Here is a 15,716-nt window from a genome sequence, read left to right as displayed (position 1 = left end):
AATTTAGAGTGAGAGATGGTGACTGCCCAGGATCACAGACAGCCCAGTCCTGAGCTGCCCGGGGTGCGTGGCTACGGCAAACGCCAAAAATGGCTGCCGCTGTATCCTGCGCACTTTGGGGAGCCACCACCAGCTCCTTGGGAGAACCAGACTTTCGCCTTCCCCCGCTCTCTCCCTGCTTCCCGCCTACCCATAACGCCTACTCCCCACCCTCTCCCACCTCCCCTCTACAGAACGCCTCATTCCTGCCTCTCCCCACACCCCCGCTTACCTCTCTGCTGCTCAGCCATTTGTGTGACCACCGAGTGGCAGAGGTTGGGTGCCTGCCCGGCGGTAGCCCGGCACCAGCCAGCACTGGAGCTCGCCTGGCGGTAGGGCCCGCAAAAGTGCCTTATGATATGTTTGCAACCGTGCATGCTGGCAGTAAGCCGGCGCACCGAGCCCAGGATTGCTCTCAGTCTGCATTCTATCCACTCTTCCGAGAGGGGCAGCCCAGTCTTAAAAGTGGTACTGCTGCTTGGTGCAGCAGTGCCAAAGTGGCTACCACTGCATCCTGCAGCACCAACAGCAGTCGTTGGAGATCTCCTTGGGGGAAGCCCAAAGACCCGCAATGGGAGTCTCAAAGGGAGCTATTTTGCCAGCACAGACTTTAGAGGCACTGTGTCAGGCTGGAAGGCTGGAAGGCCTGACACAGAGTTCAGGATCTAGTCCCACCCTCCACCCCTGAGCCGGAACACCTCCCCCCAACCCCGAAGCCCACTTACCTAGTTCCACGCAGCTCAGCGCCTAGTACTGGACTCAGCGCTGACCCTGACTCAGTACAGGGTGTGGTGGGCATGCCTTATGGTATGTTTGCAACACACAGCGCTGGCACTGGAGGTCCGCGCCAGCACTGGCCCAGTTCAGGATTGAGCCCTATTAGATTTAATGGGCCTTATTTCTGATATACATAAGATCATGCTGTAAGTGAATTTTAAGGCTGAGGAGGAATTTGAACTCATGTTAACCTTTTATTAACCCTTTCCCCTTGCATCATTTTTCCCCTGGAAATTTTGAGTGGAAAAACTAAAAGGAGAAAGGGCATGTTTATTTGTACATTGTGAAACAAATGTAATTTTTACCTTTGTATTATAGCATGAATTATTTCATGTGTTTGTTTCCAATGAATTGTTTACTTGGAAATTTGTTGATTAAGGGCCTGATCCTATCCAATGTTCCAGTGCTGGTGCTGCTATGCACTGCTTCCTGAGTTGGGGAGACAGTCACAGAGGCCTCCTTAAGGTATGGGAACATTTGTTCCCTTACCTCGGGGCTGCACCAAGGTTGCACCAGTGCTGGAAAGCTGGATAGGATTGGGTCCTAATCTTTTTAAGTGTGTACATGAAAGCAATACACAAAAATGACAAAACACTTCAAAATTATAATCTTTCTGTAAACTATAAACTTTTAAGACATACTCATTGTAAACAGTGTACACAAAAATGACAAAATATTTCATAATCATTATGTAACACATTGCTGAATATGTGTGCTTTCGTTTTATATAGAACTCATGCTATTTATCTGTTGAAACTGAACTCTAAAAAAAAGAAGAAAAAAAAAAGAAACTGAACTCTATAAATGGTATCTATTTTCTCCCCCAAGTGTACAGAGTTTGGGATTACAGTACTTCTTGCATTTGAGTGACCCAATTTAAATAAAGGCATTGCCATAATTACATGAGATAACTGAAACTGATAAATGCCAGACCAATTTCTGCAGATTTGAAAAAATAGAAATATTTCAAACAATGAATAATCTTTCTATGAATAAGCAGCCTGGTACTCACTATCCTCTTCTCTGGGGATCTGTAGCAGGTTCCTAGATTTAGCACTGTTCAGAGTTTTTTTTTACATTCGCTAATCATAAATTTTATAAATATTACCAGTGTGTACACCATCTAGGGAATAGGATCTGATTTTCCCAAGTACAAAATACTGAGTAAATGAGACATTTCTAAACCTCTTGAAAAATTAAACCTCCTGGGAAGGTGCCATGACTAGTACAACAAATGGGTAACGAGTATGTCGATATTCTTAATAATCTGCTGATCTAAAACTGATAGTCTGCAAAGGATCTTAAATTCTGAACGTCTGAATGCCCAGTAATTCCACTAATATTCCACTTATTAAAGTGTTTAAAATGCAGCTAAGCTCTTTCTGAAAGATCTTCAGTGCTGAGCATTTGGAAATTTGGGAATAAAATCAGTTTTAGAAATATGACAATTGAGCGGACAGAAATCAGTCTTATCATTTTAAAAATTAAATTTGATTCTTCTAAAAGGTGCTTGGTGGACAGGTCTGGGGAAATGTTCACCATATGAAATGAGTTCAAATGGGAAATACAAATATACTTTTCTTTAAATCCCAGATAGTTATGAATAGTCTGTTAGAGCTATAATCACCACTGAAACATAGCTCTATCTTCTCTAAACCATTTATCTGAATACAACATGGTTGTGGAGCTGTTGTCAGATCTTTTTGTAGGAATTTTTAAAATTTTTTTCTTCATATTTATTTTTAGAAAGAGTTTCCCTAACAGCCTGAGCATTTGGCAGTCCAGAGTGGGACATAGTGTGTTCACCCCAGGCTCATTATGTTATCCAAATCTGATCTAAGGACAAGGACTCCAGAAGCCTGTCCAGCTGTGGATTATAAAGATACTATTAGGTGTTGGTTCATAATCAAGGGCCCTAAAAGTCTGTGTAGCTTTGGGCGACAAGGTTAACTGAAATCTGCAGCAAGGATAACTACTTTAGCAGATTGTATCAGCAGGAAATATTTAAATACTATTTAAAAGGATTTTAAATAAGCAGATTTTATTCAGCACGGCACTAATGCACCACTAGAGAAAATGATACAACAGAAAAATGCCACAAATAATGATATCGCTTCTTCTCCCCCTTTCCTGCAATGTTAAGTCCAACAAATGGACTAAATCCTTCCGTCTTCAAAATGAAACACTGACATGCCAGATTCAGTTAGCCCAGTTTGCCCTTTGGTTTCGGATATGCTGAATGTGCATCCTGAATCTGTAGAATCGACGACACTCAGAACCAATCAATGGCAATGTCATTGCTGTTAGTCATGGTATGCTTCCTTACGCCTGAATTATAACTCTGAGGGAAGCTTGGCATAATCTGCCCATCGTTATAATAGTGTGGTTTTAGTGCTGATGTAGTTTATTCTTGTCATTAACACAATAACCAGGCATTAAAGGGTAAGGTGTTCTTTATAAAGTATATAAAGTACAGTATAGCAGAACTGCTGCTGACATCTTTGAATCACAGTGTGTTTTCAAGAATGTATCCAAATCTGGAAGAAGTAAGAGATGTTCTGAAGTAGTGATCATGGCCCATTTGGGGGGTTAGTTTTCTGTGCAGAACACACGGAAAGAGCAAATGGGAGTGTGTTGGCTGGCAAGAAAAAAAAAAGTTGGGGAGGACAACACTTTTGTAAGGCTCATGGGAAAAAAGGGATAACCCTATTGGTTGACAAAAATACTCCAATAAAACATCTCACCGTGCAATTCTAACTAACTTCCCGCGTTGTGAGGCAAGAGCACCAGAACAGCCTCAGCTATATCCAGTGCAGGAAGAAAGTCTGCTGGAGGTCTCCCCGAGGTAAGGGGACATTTTTCCCCTTCAGCCATGGTAAGCCCCCCATCAGCTGCTATGAGGCTACATGGGTTTGCATCAGCAAAATTACTTGTGCAAGGCTGAGCAGCTTTGTGTGAGGGAAGCAGACTTGGGAAAGAGATTAGTATACAGCGGGAATTAGTCCTGCTGATCCCTCTACCATTCTAGGTCCAATCTGTCCCCTTTTCCGCCCTGCCCTGCTTTACCTCTCTCCACTCCTGCTCCCTCTTCCCCCACCAGCCCTCATGGAGTTTACTTGCGCTGGTGCACTCTGGTCTTCTGCGGATGCGTGCTGCTGGTGCCATGATAGTTTGCACTGCTGCAACATTCTTTACAGCACATTTGTGACAGTTCGAGCACTAGCTCTGCCAGCTCTATCGCATTGTGGATTGGGCTGTAAATCACCTAATGCATTTAAAACAAGCTCTTATTAGGAGGTGGGAGACAAGTTGTTCTATGAAGAGAAAAACTGATATCAATCATGGGGTTTAGGCTGGTGTGCCAACTATACCCATTTCTGAATCAGACATGCCTGGCTTATAGTTACCATATTTTGGTATTGTTGAGGTTAGATTACTCAACACGTCACCCAGAAAGTTCAGTTGGTTCAAAACACAGCAGTTCAGTTGCTAACTGCAGTTAAGGCATGTGACCATTTTGTATCATCCCCTTGTTGTATCATCTGCACTGCCTCCCAAATTGTTTCCAGCCACAATTCAAGATACGCATTATTAACTTTAAAGATCTTTCAGTTTGGGACTCAAGTACTAAACAAACTTCCTCTCCCCATGTCAGTTCATTCGTGCTCTGAATTCATCAGGACAGGCTCTCCTGTGTGTGCTGTCATTTGTGGTCACATGACTAACAGTGACCTGTGTAAGGCCCTTCTCTATAGTGGTGCCCGACATATGGAATGCCCTACTGTAGGCAATTTGTATGGCCCACCGAGAATGCTTTTTGAAGGATCATGAACACTCTCTTTCAAGCCAGGATCCAAAGAGCTACTTTATGGTTTGAGAACATGCCAGGTCAGTTTGTTTTCACTGAAAAACACTTTGGTTTCATAGAAAAGCAGCATACAAATCCATAGATTGCATCACTTCCTGGCTTCTTTCTAGATCAGTGGTTTGGAGGGTCGCGACCATTGGCAGCAGTACTACTGGGACAATTGTGTCACTGCCGGAAAGGGATGGGTTTCTTCAACTTACTTAGGGGGTCTGTTATGGCTATGCAGAGGATCTGGGGAGCCTGCAATAACCTCTGCAGCTTTCTCAGCAGCTCCAAATCACTTTGAAAAAGGAAAAAAAAACTATTTCCAGTTTCACAAGGAAAATAGGAACTTTTTTTTCCTTTTTCAAAGCATTTTGGAGCTGCTGAGAGGGCTGCAGAGGGGGTTGCAGGCTTCACAGACCCTCCAGAGAGGCATAGCACCCCCAGGTAAGTTGAAAAATCCTTTCTCTTCCCAGCAGCAACACAATCGTCCTGATAGTGTTACTTCTCCCTCCCCTCCTCCACAAATATTTACAGAGTTCTTAATGTCTGAGAAGAACTTTGCGAACCACTGTTCTAGATACAAGTATCACAGAACAACTGCACTGAATATCCTTTAATAATTATTTTAAAAAGAAGCACAACCACTTCTGCTTTCAAATGCTTAGAAACAGGTATGGGACAGTATTAAAAAAAAGAAGGATTGATGGAGATTTTGCAAAAAAAAAAAAAGCAAAAAAGATAAATGACACTACAACACCTCGGAAAAAACCTGGAGGAGGGAATATTAATTGCACCTATACATTTGATAAATATTTATTTTTTTGCGGAAGAAAAATGCATGCTAGTTTAAACTGTCATTATGTGAACCTATATCCTATTTTTCATATTATTAGTAATACATAATGTGGTAGTTTATATTCAAAAATAAAACCAAAATGTATATACCTCATGTATTTATCCAGAAATACACCAAGGTTACTATGGTTACTGAAAATCCATTACCTTTGAATACAGAATGAAAAAGTTTGACTTAAAGTGTGCACTATTTATTATAGTATACATAAACAGCCTTCAGGGGGTTACCTAACTGGACTCATTTTTCAGTGTCAGAAGTGACCCACCACACTAGTAGCTTATGGGAAGTGCAAGGCAACTATATGCATTATAGGATGTACCAAGTCAAGATGCAAAAATGTCACACATTTTAAGACTTCTGTCTTAAATGAGAAAATGAGCTTCAGCTTGCTGCATAAACCAGTTAAGAAAATGCATAAACCAGTTAAGTCAGAACACTTCCAGTTTAGTCAATTTGGATCCCTTTCATATGTTCTCATCAAAATTGAATGATAAGTCAGTGCAGAAAGCACAGTATAGGGCTAGCGCAGTGCAATGAGACGTGGTGGAGAGGGATGCCAGTTTGGCACTGTGGCCACTGGTCTGTGGTGTCCCCCAGGGATCTATCATGTGCCCCGTGGTTTTTAACATCTACATAAAACTGTTGGCAAAGGTCACTGGCAATTTGGAGCTGGGTGTCATCAATATGCTGATGACACAGAGGTCCTCTTGATTCAGAAGACAGAGGTCCTCTTGATCCAGAAAACCACGACTCTGGTAGTAGATCCTCATGCTGGATGGGGTTGCATTCTTCCTGACAAAGCAGGTATGTGGCATGGGGGTCCTGCTGGATTCACAGATGCTCTGGGATGGCGGGGGGGGGGGGTGCTTTGCACAGCTTCAGATCTGGCTGCAGTGGTTCCATCTAATATAGATTACTCTACACGGGGTTGCTCCTGAACATGGTTCGAAAATTGCAGCTGGTTCAGAAAGTGGCAGTTCATGTGGTTACTGGGAGTCTGCAGTTTGATTATGTCAGGCCACTGCTCTTGCTGCCAATTCATTTTGAGGCCCAATTCAAGGTGCTGGTTTTGACCTACAAAGCCCTATACAGTCTGGAACTAGAATACCTTAGGACTAGGTATTCTTTCCATAAAGACCGGCTTGTCCTGAAATCATCTGGTTAAGAGTTCCACTGCCATCCAAGGTAATGGGGATGGTAGCAAGAAACAGGGCCTTCTCTGTTGTGGCACCACACTTCTGAAACGTGCTTCCAGAGGATCTACTATCAGCCTCCTCTGTGAGGCAGTTCCAACAAAGCTTAAAAACATTTCTATTTCAGCTAGCTTTTGAGGGGGGAGTGGCTTAATATTTCATATTTTTATGTGTTTTATAATGTATATATGTATTTTAATTTTGTTGTAAGACATCTTGGATGCCCATTGAGGAGAAAGACAGGATATAAATCAAATGAATGAATGAATGATGGAAGCAGTATCAACAACACTACTGCTGAAGTACTGTGAGTGGCAGACATCTACTTATCACTGCTGAATCTAATATTTAAGACTACTTCTACTTTCGCCAGTACTTGTAGCTGGTGTCTCTGGTGAATTGTTAAGGTTTGGTCTGCTTAACCTAACCACTTCTATTTTCCAAAGGCTTCCAAGACATCCTTCTCAAACATCGTGCAAGTTGAAGAAGAGCAGTCAATACAAGGCAAAACATTATTGCTGAAATATTTTTAGCGGTAGAAGGGACTATTGCTGAGACATGCTACTAGTGTAGTGCTGCTCCCCTGACCCCCTGTCCATTGTATTTCTCCTCTGCTTTCTTTTCCTCTTCACCCCACTAGCTAGAATGTTTTATAAACATGCTTAAGTCCAAGTAATGTAGCAAACAGATGAAAGTCAATGGGAGTTAACTCTGCTTAAATACAAGTAGATTGGTTTAAATTTCATAGGGATCAAGATTCATCGTACTGTTAAAATTGAACAGGCTCTAATTTGACATAACTACTGGATCTGCAGAAATCAACAGGTAAAACTTTGCACAGCATGGAGACAAACATTATTACCTGCTAATGTATGTGGATCAAGCTGCCATCAATGGCACAATACTAGAGATCCATACGATAGTTGGCAACCCTCAGTTGTCCTCTTCCTTTTACTGCTTTCATAGGCAATTACAAAGAGTGTTTGTAAAGAGGGAACTTTGGCAGGTCTCTCGGGCCAGGACCGAGAGGGATCAATACCAATACACCAAAGAGGGAACTTTGGCAGGTATAGCTCAATGTGGAAGGGTTGCTGCACGTACCAAAATTCCCCCTTCTACACATAGGTTACAGCTACAGTCGCTCTGTCCTCCATAGTATCTGGTCACCCTGCCTATATTACAATGATTAAATTTGATAAATGTGCTTTAAAATTGAGCCAGCGCACAGAGCCCAGGATTGGGCTCTGAATCTACCTGTGTAGGCTATAATAGGAAACTCCTATTATATCCTATTATATAATATTAATTGGATATTATATATATCCTATTAATAAAAACTCCTATTATTATCCTGGTTCCTCAATACTTTAGTTCAGTTCCCAACCTGGGGTACAGGTTCCCGCAAGGGGTACTTGCCAGGACCTTTAGGGTACTTGAAAAAGAATTGAATAATGGTGGAAAAAAGCGGGTCTGTATCAGAATGCCTTGTGAGGCTAATATGAGAGGTACAATTTATGGAAATGGACTGCCAAGGGGTACACAGGTCAAAAAATGTTGGGAATCACTGCTAATCAATCACCCACATAGCCACTGCTTTATCTATCATTATTGCTAATGTGAACTGTCACTGTAAACGACTGACTTCTATGCTGCAGCCCTATGACCTCACACCTTTTACATTTTATTACTCTTCTTTTCTATCTCTGTGGGCATGTATGCATCTTAGAGCACAGTCCTAATGGTGCTCTTGGCCAGTATAAGTCCCCTACACCGACCAGGAGAGTCGCAAACATGTTGTGAGCTGTAGAGGCCAGTGCAAAGACACACATCAGCCTCACTACACTGGATGCCGTCTGACAAAGGGTGAGTTCATTCCAGCGTGGGGGTTTGGGGAGGGTGGCAGAAGGACAGAATGGGGCATTTTGGGGCAGGGGAGAGCAGACTAGTGGGTGGACCAGTCTCAGGAGGGGAGTGGAATCTGCTTGGGTGACCCAGGCCATATCCTAACCCCCCTCCTGAATAGCCTGGCATTACACCAAACTGTTTGGATCTGTGCCAGCAAAATCCCTGGCACAGATCCAAATAGTCCCATTGGGGTAGCTGCTGCGCTACATGGGATAAGAGAAAATAAATCTCCTTACTCCAAGTTGTGCAGCAGCCACTTCCTACTGTGCAATGAATACAGCACAGGACAGTCGACCTGCCTATTCCAGAGGATGACAGGATTGGACTGCCCCTCTCTCTGTCCACACACACAAACACACAGTCAGTTGAAAATATAATTTGCTTTGCCACGAATTTCACTTCATGCATTTGATGAAGTGGTCACTAGTCCACAAAAGCTAATGATAAAATAACTTTGTCTTTAACAAATTAGGCTCAATCCTATCCATCTTTCCAGCATCGATGCAGTCGTTCCACAGGGTGTGCACTACATCCTGTGGTGGTGAGCCAATCACTGAGGCCTCCTCAAAGTAAGGGAAAATTTGTTCCATTTCCTTGATGCTGCAACGTGGCTGTATTGGCACTGGAAAACTGGATAGGACTGGGCCATCAGACTCTCCTGTATATGCTCCAAGATAGAAACATGGCTCCCTCTCTGGAAGATGTCACCATAAAGGAGATATCTATGGACAGTGGTCTATCCAAAGAGTAACATATCCCATGTATTATCTAACATGCACACTTTAACATTCACATTTATTTACTTACATTTATTTTAGATAAACCCATATTTTGAATGATTACATACATACACGTATGAACTAACCTTATACCTTCCACATTGTCTTGAAATGATTGATACAGAAAAAATAATCAGTCCAAAATATCAAACAGTACATGAAAGTATCTACAGCATCATACGTCACATAATTATATAGGAGACCTAAGAAAAATAACTCACCCTTGACGATATGTTTGGTTTCATTTCCAGTATAAATTAGGTGACTCTCCATGTATAGAGAATATTGTGTTATAATCCCATTTGGCGTTTTTGGTGGAGTCCAACTCAGCAATAAAGATGTGGGGAATGAAATAGCTGTGGGTGGCTGGACATTTTGTGGAGCTGCGGAAACAAACGAAGTACAGATTTACTAGAGCAAAAGCAGAGTTTACAATTAAACAAGGATGAAGATGGAGGACAATTAACAGCCGGATTCTGTTCTGTTGGGGCTGTCGGGGGTCCAACAACAGCAGAAGAGCCTTTTGCTGTTTTAAAATGGCAGCCAACAGAGCGTGCAGCTCTCCATTGGAGGTCATTTTGGGAGTGCTGCTGCAAAAGGCAACAATGTTTCCCAGCAGTCGCTGGATCTTGCTACACCCACCAGAGAATGTAAGGCAGGGAAAGAGAGGGGGTTAAACTGGGAAGGGCTACGGGTAGGGGTGGACTTGGTGGTGATGGTGCGCACCAGATTCTATCCATTTTGCAGCCTTCCTGTGCTTTTCTTCTCCTTGGACTTGTGCCAGCATCAGAGCAGGTCTGAGGAGGTTCACAGCAGAAAAGGAGGATTACAGGGGTGAAGGGGTGGGGATAATTTCCCTTTCCCCTCTAAAGTCTTCCGATCTCCGGCTCCTACTGGATATAGTCCACTACCTTTTGGCTTGCACCAGTGGGGGTGGAAGGGTGAAGGATAGAACTGGGCTCTCAGTTTCAGACAACTTACATATTAATGAATTAAATTGTATTCCACCACATATCTTGTAAGGTGTTTGGCTTATTATAACTGTTCAATAATAACCATTAAAATATATTTGAAATTTATTTAATTTAAAATATCTTCGCCACTTTTCCTTCTGAGAAGTACACAAAATGTTTTGGAAGGAATAAATAATATAGTACACAAGTATCAAACCCTAAGCTATCAGCTTACTCTATATACTATGCAACAGATGTCTCTGGGGTGGCAAGCAGGGAAGGCCTGATCCAGTTCCCACCTGCAAGAAATACCTGCTAAATGGGTTGTACTCCTAGTTATTCCATTTGAACTCCAGGCTCCAAAATGCTAGATATGTCCTCCACCATTGCTCTAAGTCAGTGGTTCTCACACATTTAGCACCGGGACTCACTTTTTAGAATGAGAATCTGTCAGGACCTCCAGAAGTGACGTTATGACTGGAAGTGACATCATCAAGCAGGAAAATTTTAAACTATCCTAGACTGCAGTCCTACCAACACTTGTCCAGGAGCAAGTCCCATTTACTATTATTGTTAAAATAATATACATAGTAGCTTATTAGTAGCTTATAGTAGCTTAGGACATATCTTTGCATCTGTCTTCACGGCAGAAGACCTCGGGCAGATACCGCTGCCCGAACGGCCCCTCCTAACCGAGGAGTTAAGTCAGATAGAGGTTAAAAGAGAAGATGTTTCAGACCTCATTGATAAATTAAAGATCAATAAGTCACCGGGCCCTGATGGCATACACCCAAGGGTTATTAAGGAATTGAAGAATGAAGTTGCAGATCTCTTGACTAAGGTATGCAACTTGTCCCTCAAAACAGCCACGGTACCAGAAGATTGGAGGATAGCAAATGTCACGCCTATTTTTAAAAAGGGAAAGAGGGGGGACCCGGGAAACTATAGGCCGGTCAGCCTAACATCCATACCGGGTAAGATGGTGGAATGCCTCATCAAAGATAGGATCTCAAAACACATAGACGAACAGGCCTTGCTGAGGGAGAGTCAGCATGGCTTCTGTAAGGGTAAGTCTTGCCTCACAAACCTTATAGAATTCTTTGAAAAGGTCAACAGGCATGTGGATGCGGGAGAACCCGTGGACATTATATATCTGGACTTTCAGAAGGCGTTTGACACGGTCCCTCACCAAAGGCTACTGAAAAAACTCCACAGTCAGGGAATTAGAGGACAGGTCCTCTCGTGGATTGAGAACTGGTTGGAGGCCAGGAAGCAGAGAGTGGGTGTCAATGGGCAATTTTCACAATGGAGAGAGGTGAAAAGCGGTGTGCCCCAAGGATCTGTCCTGGGACCGGTGCTTTTCAACCTCTTCATAAATGACCTGGAGACAGGGTTGAGCAGTGAAGTGGCTAAGTTTGCAGACGACACCAAACTTTTCCGAGTGGTAAAGACCAGAAGTGATTGTGAGGAGCTCCAGAAGGATCTCTCCAGACTGGCAGAATGGGCAGCAAAATGGCAGATGCGCTTCAATGTCAGTAAGTGTAAAGTCATGCACATTGGGGCAAAAAATCAAAACTTCAGATATAGGCTGATGGGTTCTGAGCTGTCTGTGACAGATCAGGACAGAGATCTTGAGGTGGTGGTGGACAGGTCGATGAAAGTGTCGACCCAATGTGCGGCGGCAGTGAAGAAGGCCAATTCTATGCTTGGGATCATTAGGAAGGGTATTGAGAACAAAACGGCTAATATTATAATGCCGTTGTACAAATCGATGGTAAGGCCACACCTGGAGTATTGTGTCCAGTTCTGGTCGCCGCATCTCAAAAAAGACATAGTGGAAATGGAAAAGGTGCAAAAGAGAGCGACTAAGATGATTACGGGGCTGGGGCACCTTCCTTATGAGGAAAGGCTACGGCGTTTGGGCCTCTTCAGCCTAGAAAAGAGACGCTTGAGGGGGGACATGATTGAGACATACAAAATTATGCAGGGGATGGACAGAGTGGATAGGGAGATGCTCTTTACACTCTCACATAATACCAGAACCAGGGGACATCCACTAAAATTGAGTGTTGGGCGGGTTAGGACAGACAAAAGAAAATATTTCTTTACTCAGCGCGTGGTCGGTCTGTGGAACTCCTTGCCACAGGATGTGGTGCTGGCGTCTAGCCTAGACGCCTTTAAAAGGGGATTGGACGAGTTTCTGGAGGAAAAATCCATTATGGGGTACAAGCCATGATGTGTATGCGCAACCTCCTGATTTTAGGAATGGGTTAAGTCAGAATGCCAGATGTAGGGGAGAGCACCAGGACGAGGTCTCTTGTTATCTGGTGTGCTCCCTGGGGCATTTGGTGGGCCGCTGTGAGATACAGGAAGCTGGACTAGATGGGCCTATGGCCTGATCCAGTGGGGCTGTTCTTATGTTCTTATGTTCTTGTTAAAAGTATGGGTCTGTAACACTTCCCCAAATGCAATCACAGACCATGGTAGTATCAAGTCTAATATATTAAAAATAAAATATTGAAATGAATGGGGCCCACCTGAAGTTGGCTCGTGACCTACCTAGTGGGTCCCAACCCACAGTTTGAGAAACACTGCTCTAAGTTGTATTCAGCCATGTGGATCTGGGAAAACTGCTTGATATTTCACAAGCCTTTTGCATAGCATCAGCCAATATGGGTTGGCAATGTACATGTTACATGATGAATGGTTCAATAGGGAAATGCTGAAAGCTGGAGAGTATGACTGTTGTCAGTCTTCTGTATCATCAATGTATTGTTACTATGCATACAACATGAACAACCTGAAACAGAAACTGCTTACATTGACTTTGTGTCTAATCCTTCTGAGGAATAAAATACATGTTTCCCCATGGCTTTATTTGACTTTGTGAAATAAATTACTTTGTGAAACATAATTACTTTGTGAAATAAAATCATTATATACATGACAATGCATTTGCATAAAGGAGATTATTTTCTGAATCACCTTTAGAATGGTTGTTTTGAGTGTTCTACAGCTATTTTAAAGGAAAAAAAGTTTAAAATATTAGTGAAAAGCACCTGAATATTATATTCAGCAATGCGATGTGGTGACAGCATCTGGCCTGGATGCCTTTAAAAGGGGATTGGACAAGTTTCTGGAGGAAAAATCCATTATGGGTTACAAGCCATGATGTGTATGTGCAACCTCCTGATTTTAGAAATGGGCTATGTCAGAATGCCAGATGCAAGGGAGGGCACCAGGCTGCAGGTCTCTTGTTATCTGGTGTGCTCCCTGGGGCATTTGGTGGGCCGCTGTGAGATACAGGAAGCTAGACTAGATGGGCCTATGGCCAGTGGGGCTCTTCTTATGTTCTTATGTAAATGTTAATACTGAAGTACTTGTATTGTATATCTACAAATTGTTTTTCAAAGAAACCTATAATTTAATTTTCTTTGGCAATTGCAACCGATCATCAATTTACCAATTCACTAAAGTAACAATGAGTGCATTTCAAACATGTTAGGAGACATTAACTAAATTTAGGAACTGAGAATGAGCCTTCCAACTCAAAACATACTAAAGCATAAATTTCAAATCAATGCTCTACAGCAGTGTTCTTCAACCTGAGGGTCACTACCCCAGTGTGGTCACAAAGCCTCATTTAGGGGGCTGCAGCAACCTTTCAAAGCCTGTGTTTTGAAAGAGAGGGTTTGGATCCAATCCAATCATGGTACTGCCTTATCAAAACTGAGTTCTTGATATAATCCTGCACAGCCTCTTCTTGCTGTCTTGACCCACAGCTCCAAAGGCTGGCCCTGTTCAGGATACTACCTCACAGGGTAGTTGTGAAAACACAAGAGGTAGGGGGAAATGGGGTGGACGGTGTAAGAGGATGGTGGATCTGGTCCCTGGGGGGGGGGCAGGCTCAGCAGTGGATCCCCAGTTTCACACTTTTTGGGGGGGGGTTATTATTAACAGTATTTATATACTGCTTTTCAACAAAAGTTCATAAAGTGGTTTACAGTGAAAAATCAAATAACTAATGGGTTGTGGCACAAAAAAAGGTTGAAGACCACTGCTCTACAGCTTAATATTACTATTTCCTCTCACCAATGCAGTGATAGCTAATGCCGCATTCTGCAAGGGGGGGCAGTTGCGGAGGTCTCCTCTGGGTAAGAGAACGTTTGTTAATGTAGGGGACATCAAGAGTTAAACAAGCTGCTACTTGGGAGAGCACTGCTGCCCAATCACTATTATAACCATACCCCTTGACATTCATAAATCAGGTAGCAGCTGCCTTTAGGGCTGCAGCAGCCTTTAGAATCCTCACCATCAAAATGGTCCCAATCTCATGAATGTGGAGCTCAACAAACGCTCCAGAAATGCTCCAGTTCAACAAATGCAATTCCCCTCCAATCGTAAATAGTAAAAAGGAAAGAAACAGAGCTTGAGCAGTTGGTAAAGTGAAACACTTTTTTTTTAGTCCCGTAAAGCTTGGTGTGTCTCAGTAGAGTGTCATTTTTAAGAGTGGGTCCCAAAGCTCAAAAGTTTGGGAACTATGGCAGTATGTGATCAGGATCCCTCCTCAACCCAGTTTCAGATCAATGCACAAAGGTCAGGGAGGGACTAACTGGAGTGATTCTGACTTCCTTCCACTCATAGTGAGAGTGCACCGAATGTTATTAGCAAGAAGAGTTCTAAAGAAAGCTACATACTTTTAAAAGACTGCCTTTTGAAACAGAAAAATCTGTTTCATTTTTAGCAAATTAAGCCATGTTTAGAGCCAAATCCTTCTCTTTACTGTTACGGTATAAATTTACCACCAACAAAACAAGTAATTCTGATTTCACTAGGAAAGTTGTGGATTTAGACTGGGTTAAGTTTAAAATCTGGCTCAAGTAATTTTCTTTTATGTTTAAGATAAATATACTGCAAATCATTTGAGAACTCTCTCTTCAGTAATAGATGCACAGAAGTTATTGAGCTGGTCTCTAAAGGCAGAACTGGAACATATTTTCTCTTTCTTGCTGCTCTTATGCTTAATGCCAGCTTCAGAAACGATAATTTATGCTTGCAACTTTTAAGTTTCAAGTACAACAGATTAATAAACGGCCCAATTGGCATTTTGAGGTTCCATCAGGCTGAAATAATTGTTGCCTGTGCTGGTGTTTAGCAGTTAAAAGAGACCATGGAAATCAACCGTTTGATTCTCAATTTCATACTGTGCCATACAATCAATTCTTTTTAGTCAGACTGTCTCTAGATTTACTTCTGAGCCATAGTAAAATGAGGAAGCTTTCATTAATCTTTCAGATGCTTCATATTAATGACAAGGCTCTTGCATGAACAATGTAACAGCAATTAAAAAGCCCATTAATC

The 15,716-nt window shown here is 42.5% G+C and overlaps 1 protein-coding gene across 1 annotated transcript in view; it reads right to left on the bottom strand.

The window, feature by feature from the left end:
• USH2A (usherin) overlaps positions 1–15,716 on the bottom strand; it is a 567,365-nt gene that overhangs the window by 326,047 nt on the left and 225,602 nt on the right. The window contains exon 31 of the mRNA XM_066623430.1: positions 9,624–9,785. Coding sequence (XP_066479527.1) covers positions 9,624–9,785 — 162 coding nt within the window. The remainder of the gene's footprint in view (positions 1–9,623; positions 9,786–15,716) is intronic.

The sequence above is a fragment of the Tiliqua scincoides genome, chromosome 1 (genome assembly GCF_035046505.1).
Source record: "Tiliqua scincoides isolate rTilSci1 chromosome 1, rTilSci1.hap2, whole genome shotgun sequence".
In the NCBI taxonomy this organism is placed as follows: domain Eukaryota; kingdom Metazoa; phylum Chordata; class Lepidosauria; order Squamata; family Scincidae; genus Tiliqua; species Tiliqua scincoides.
This window is presented reverse-complemented; position numbering and strand designations above follow the sequence as displayed.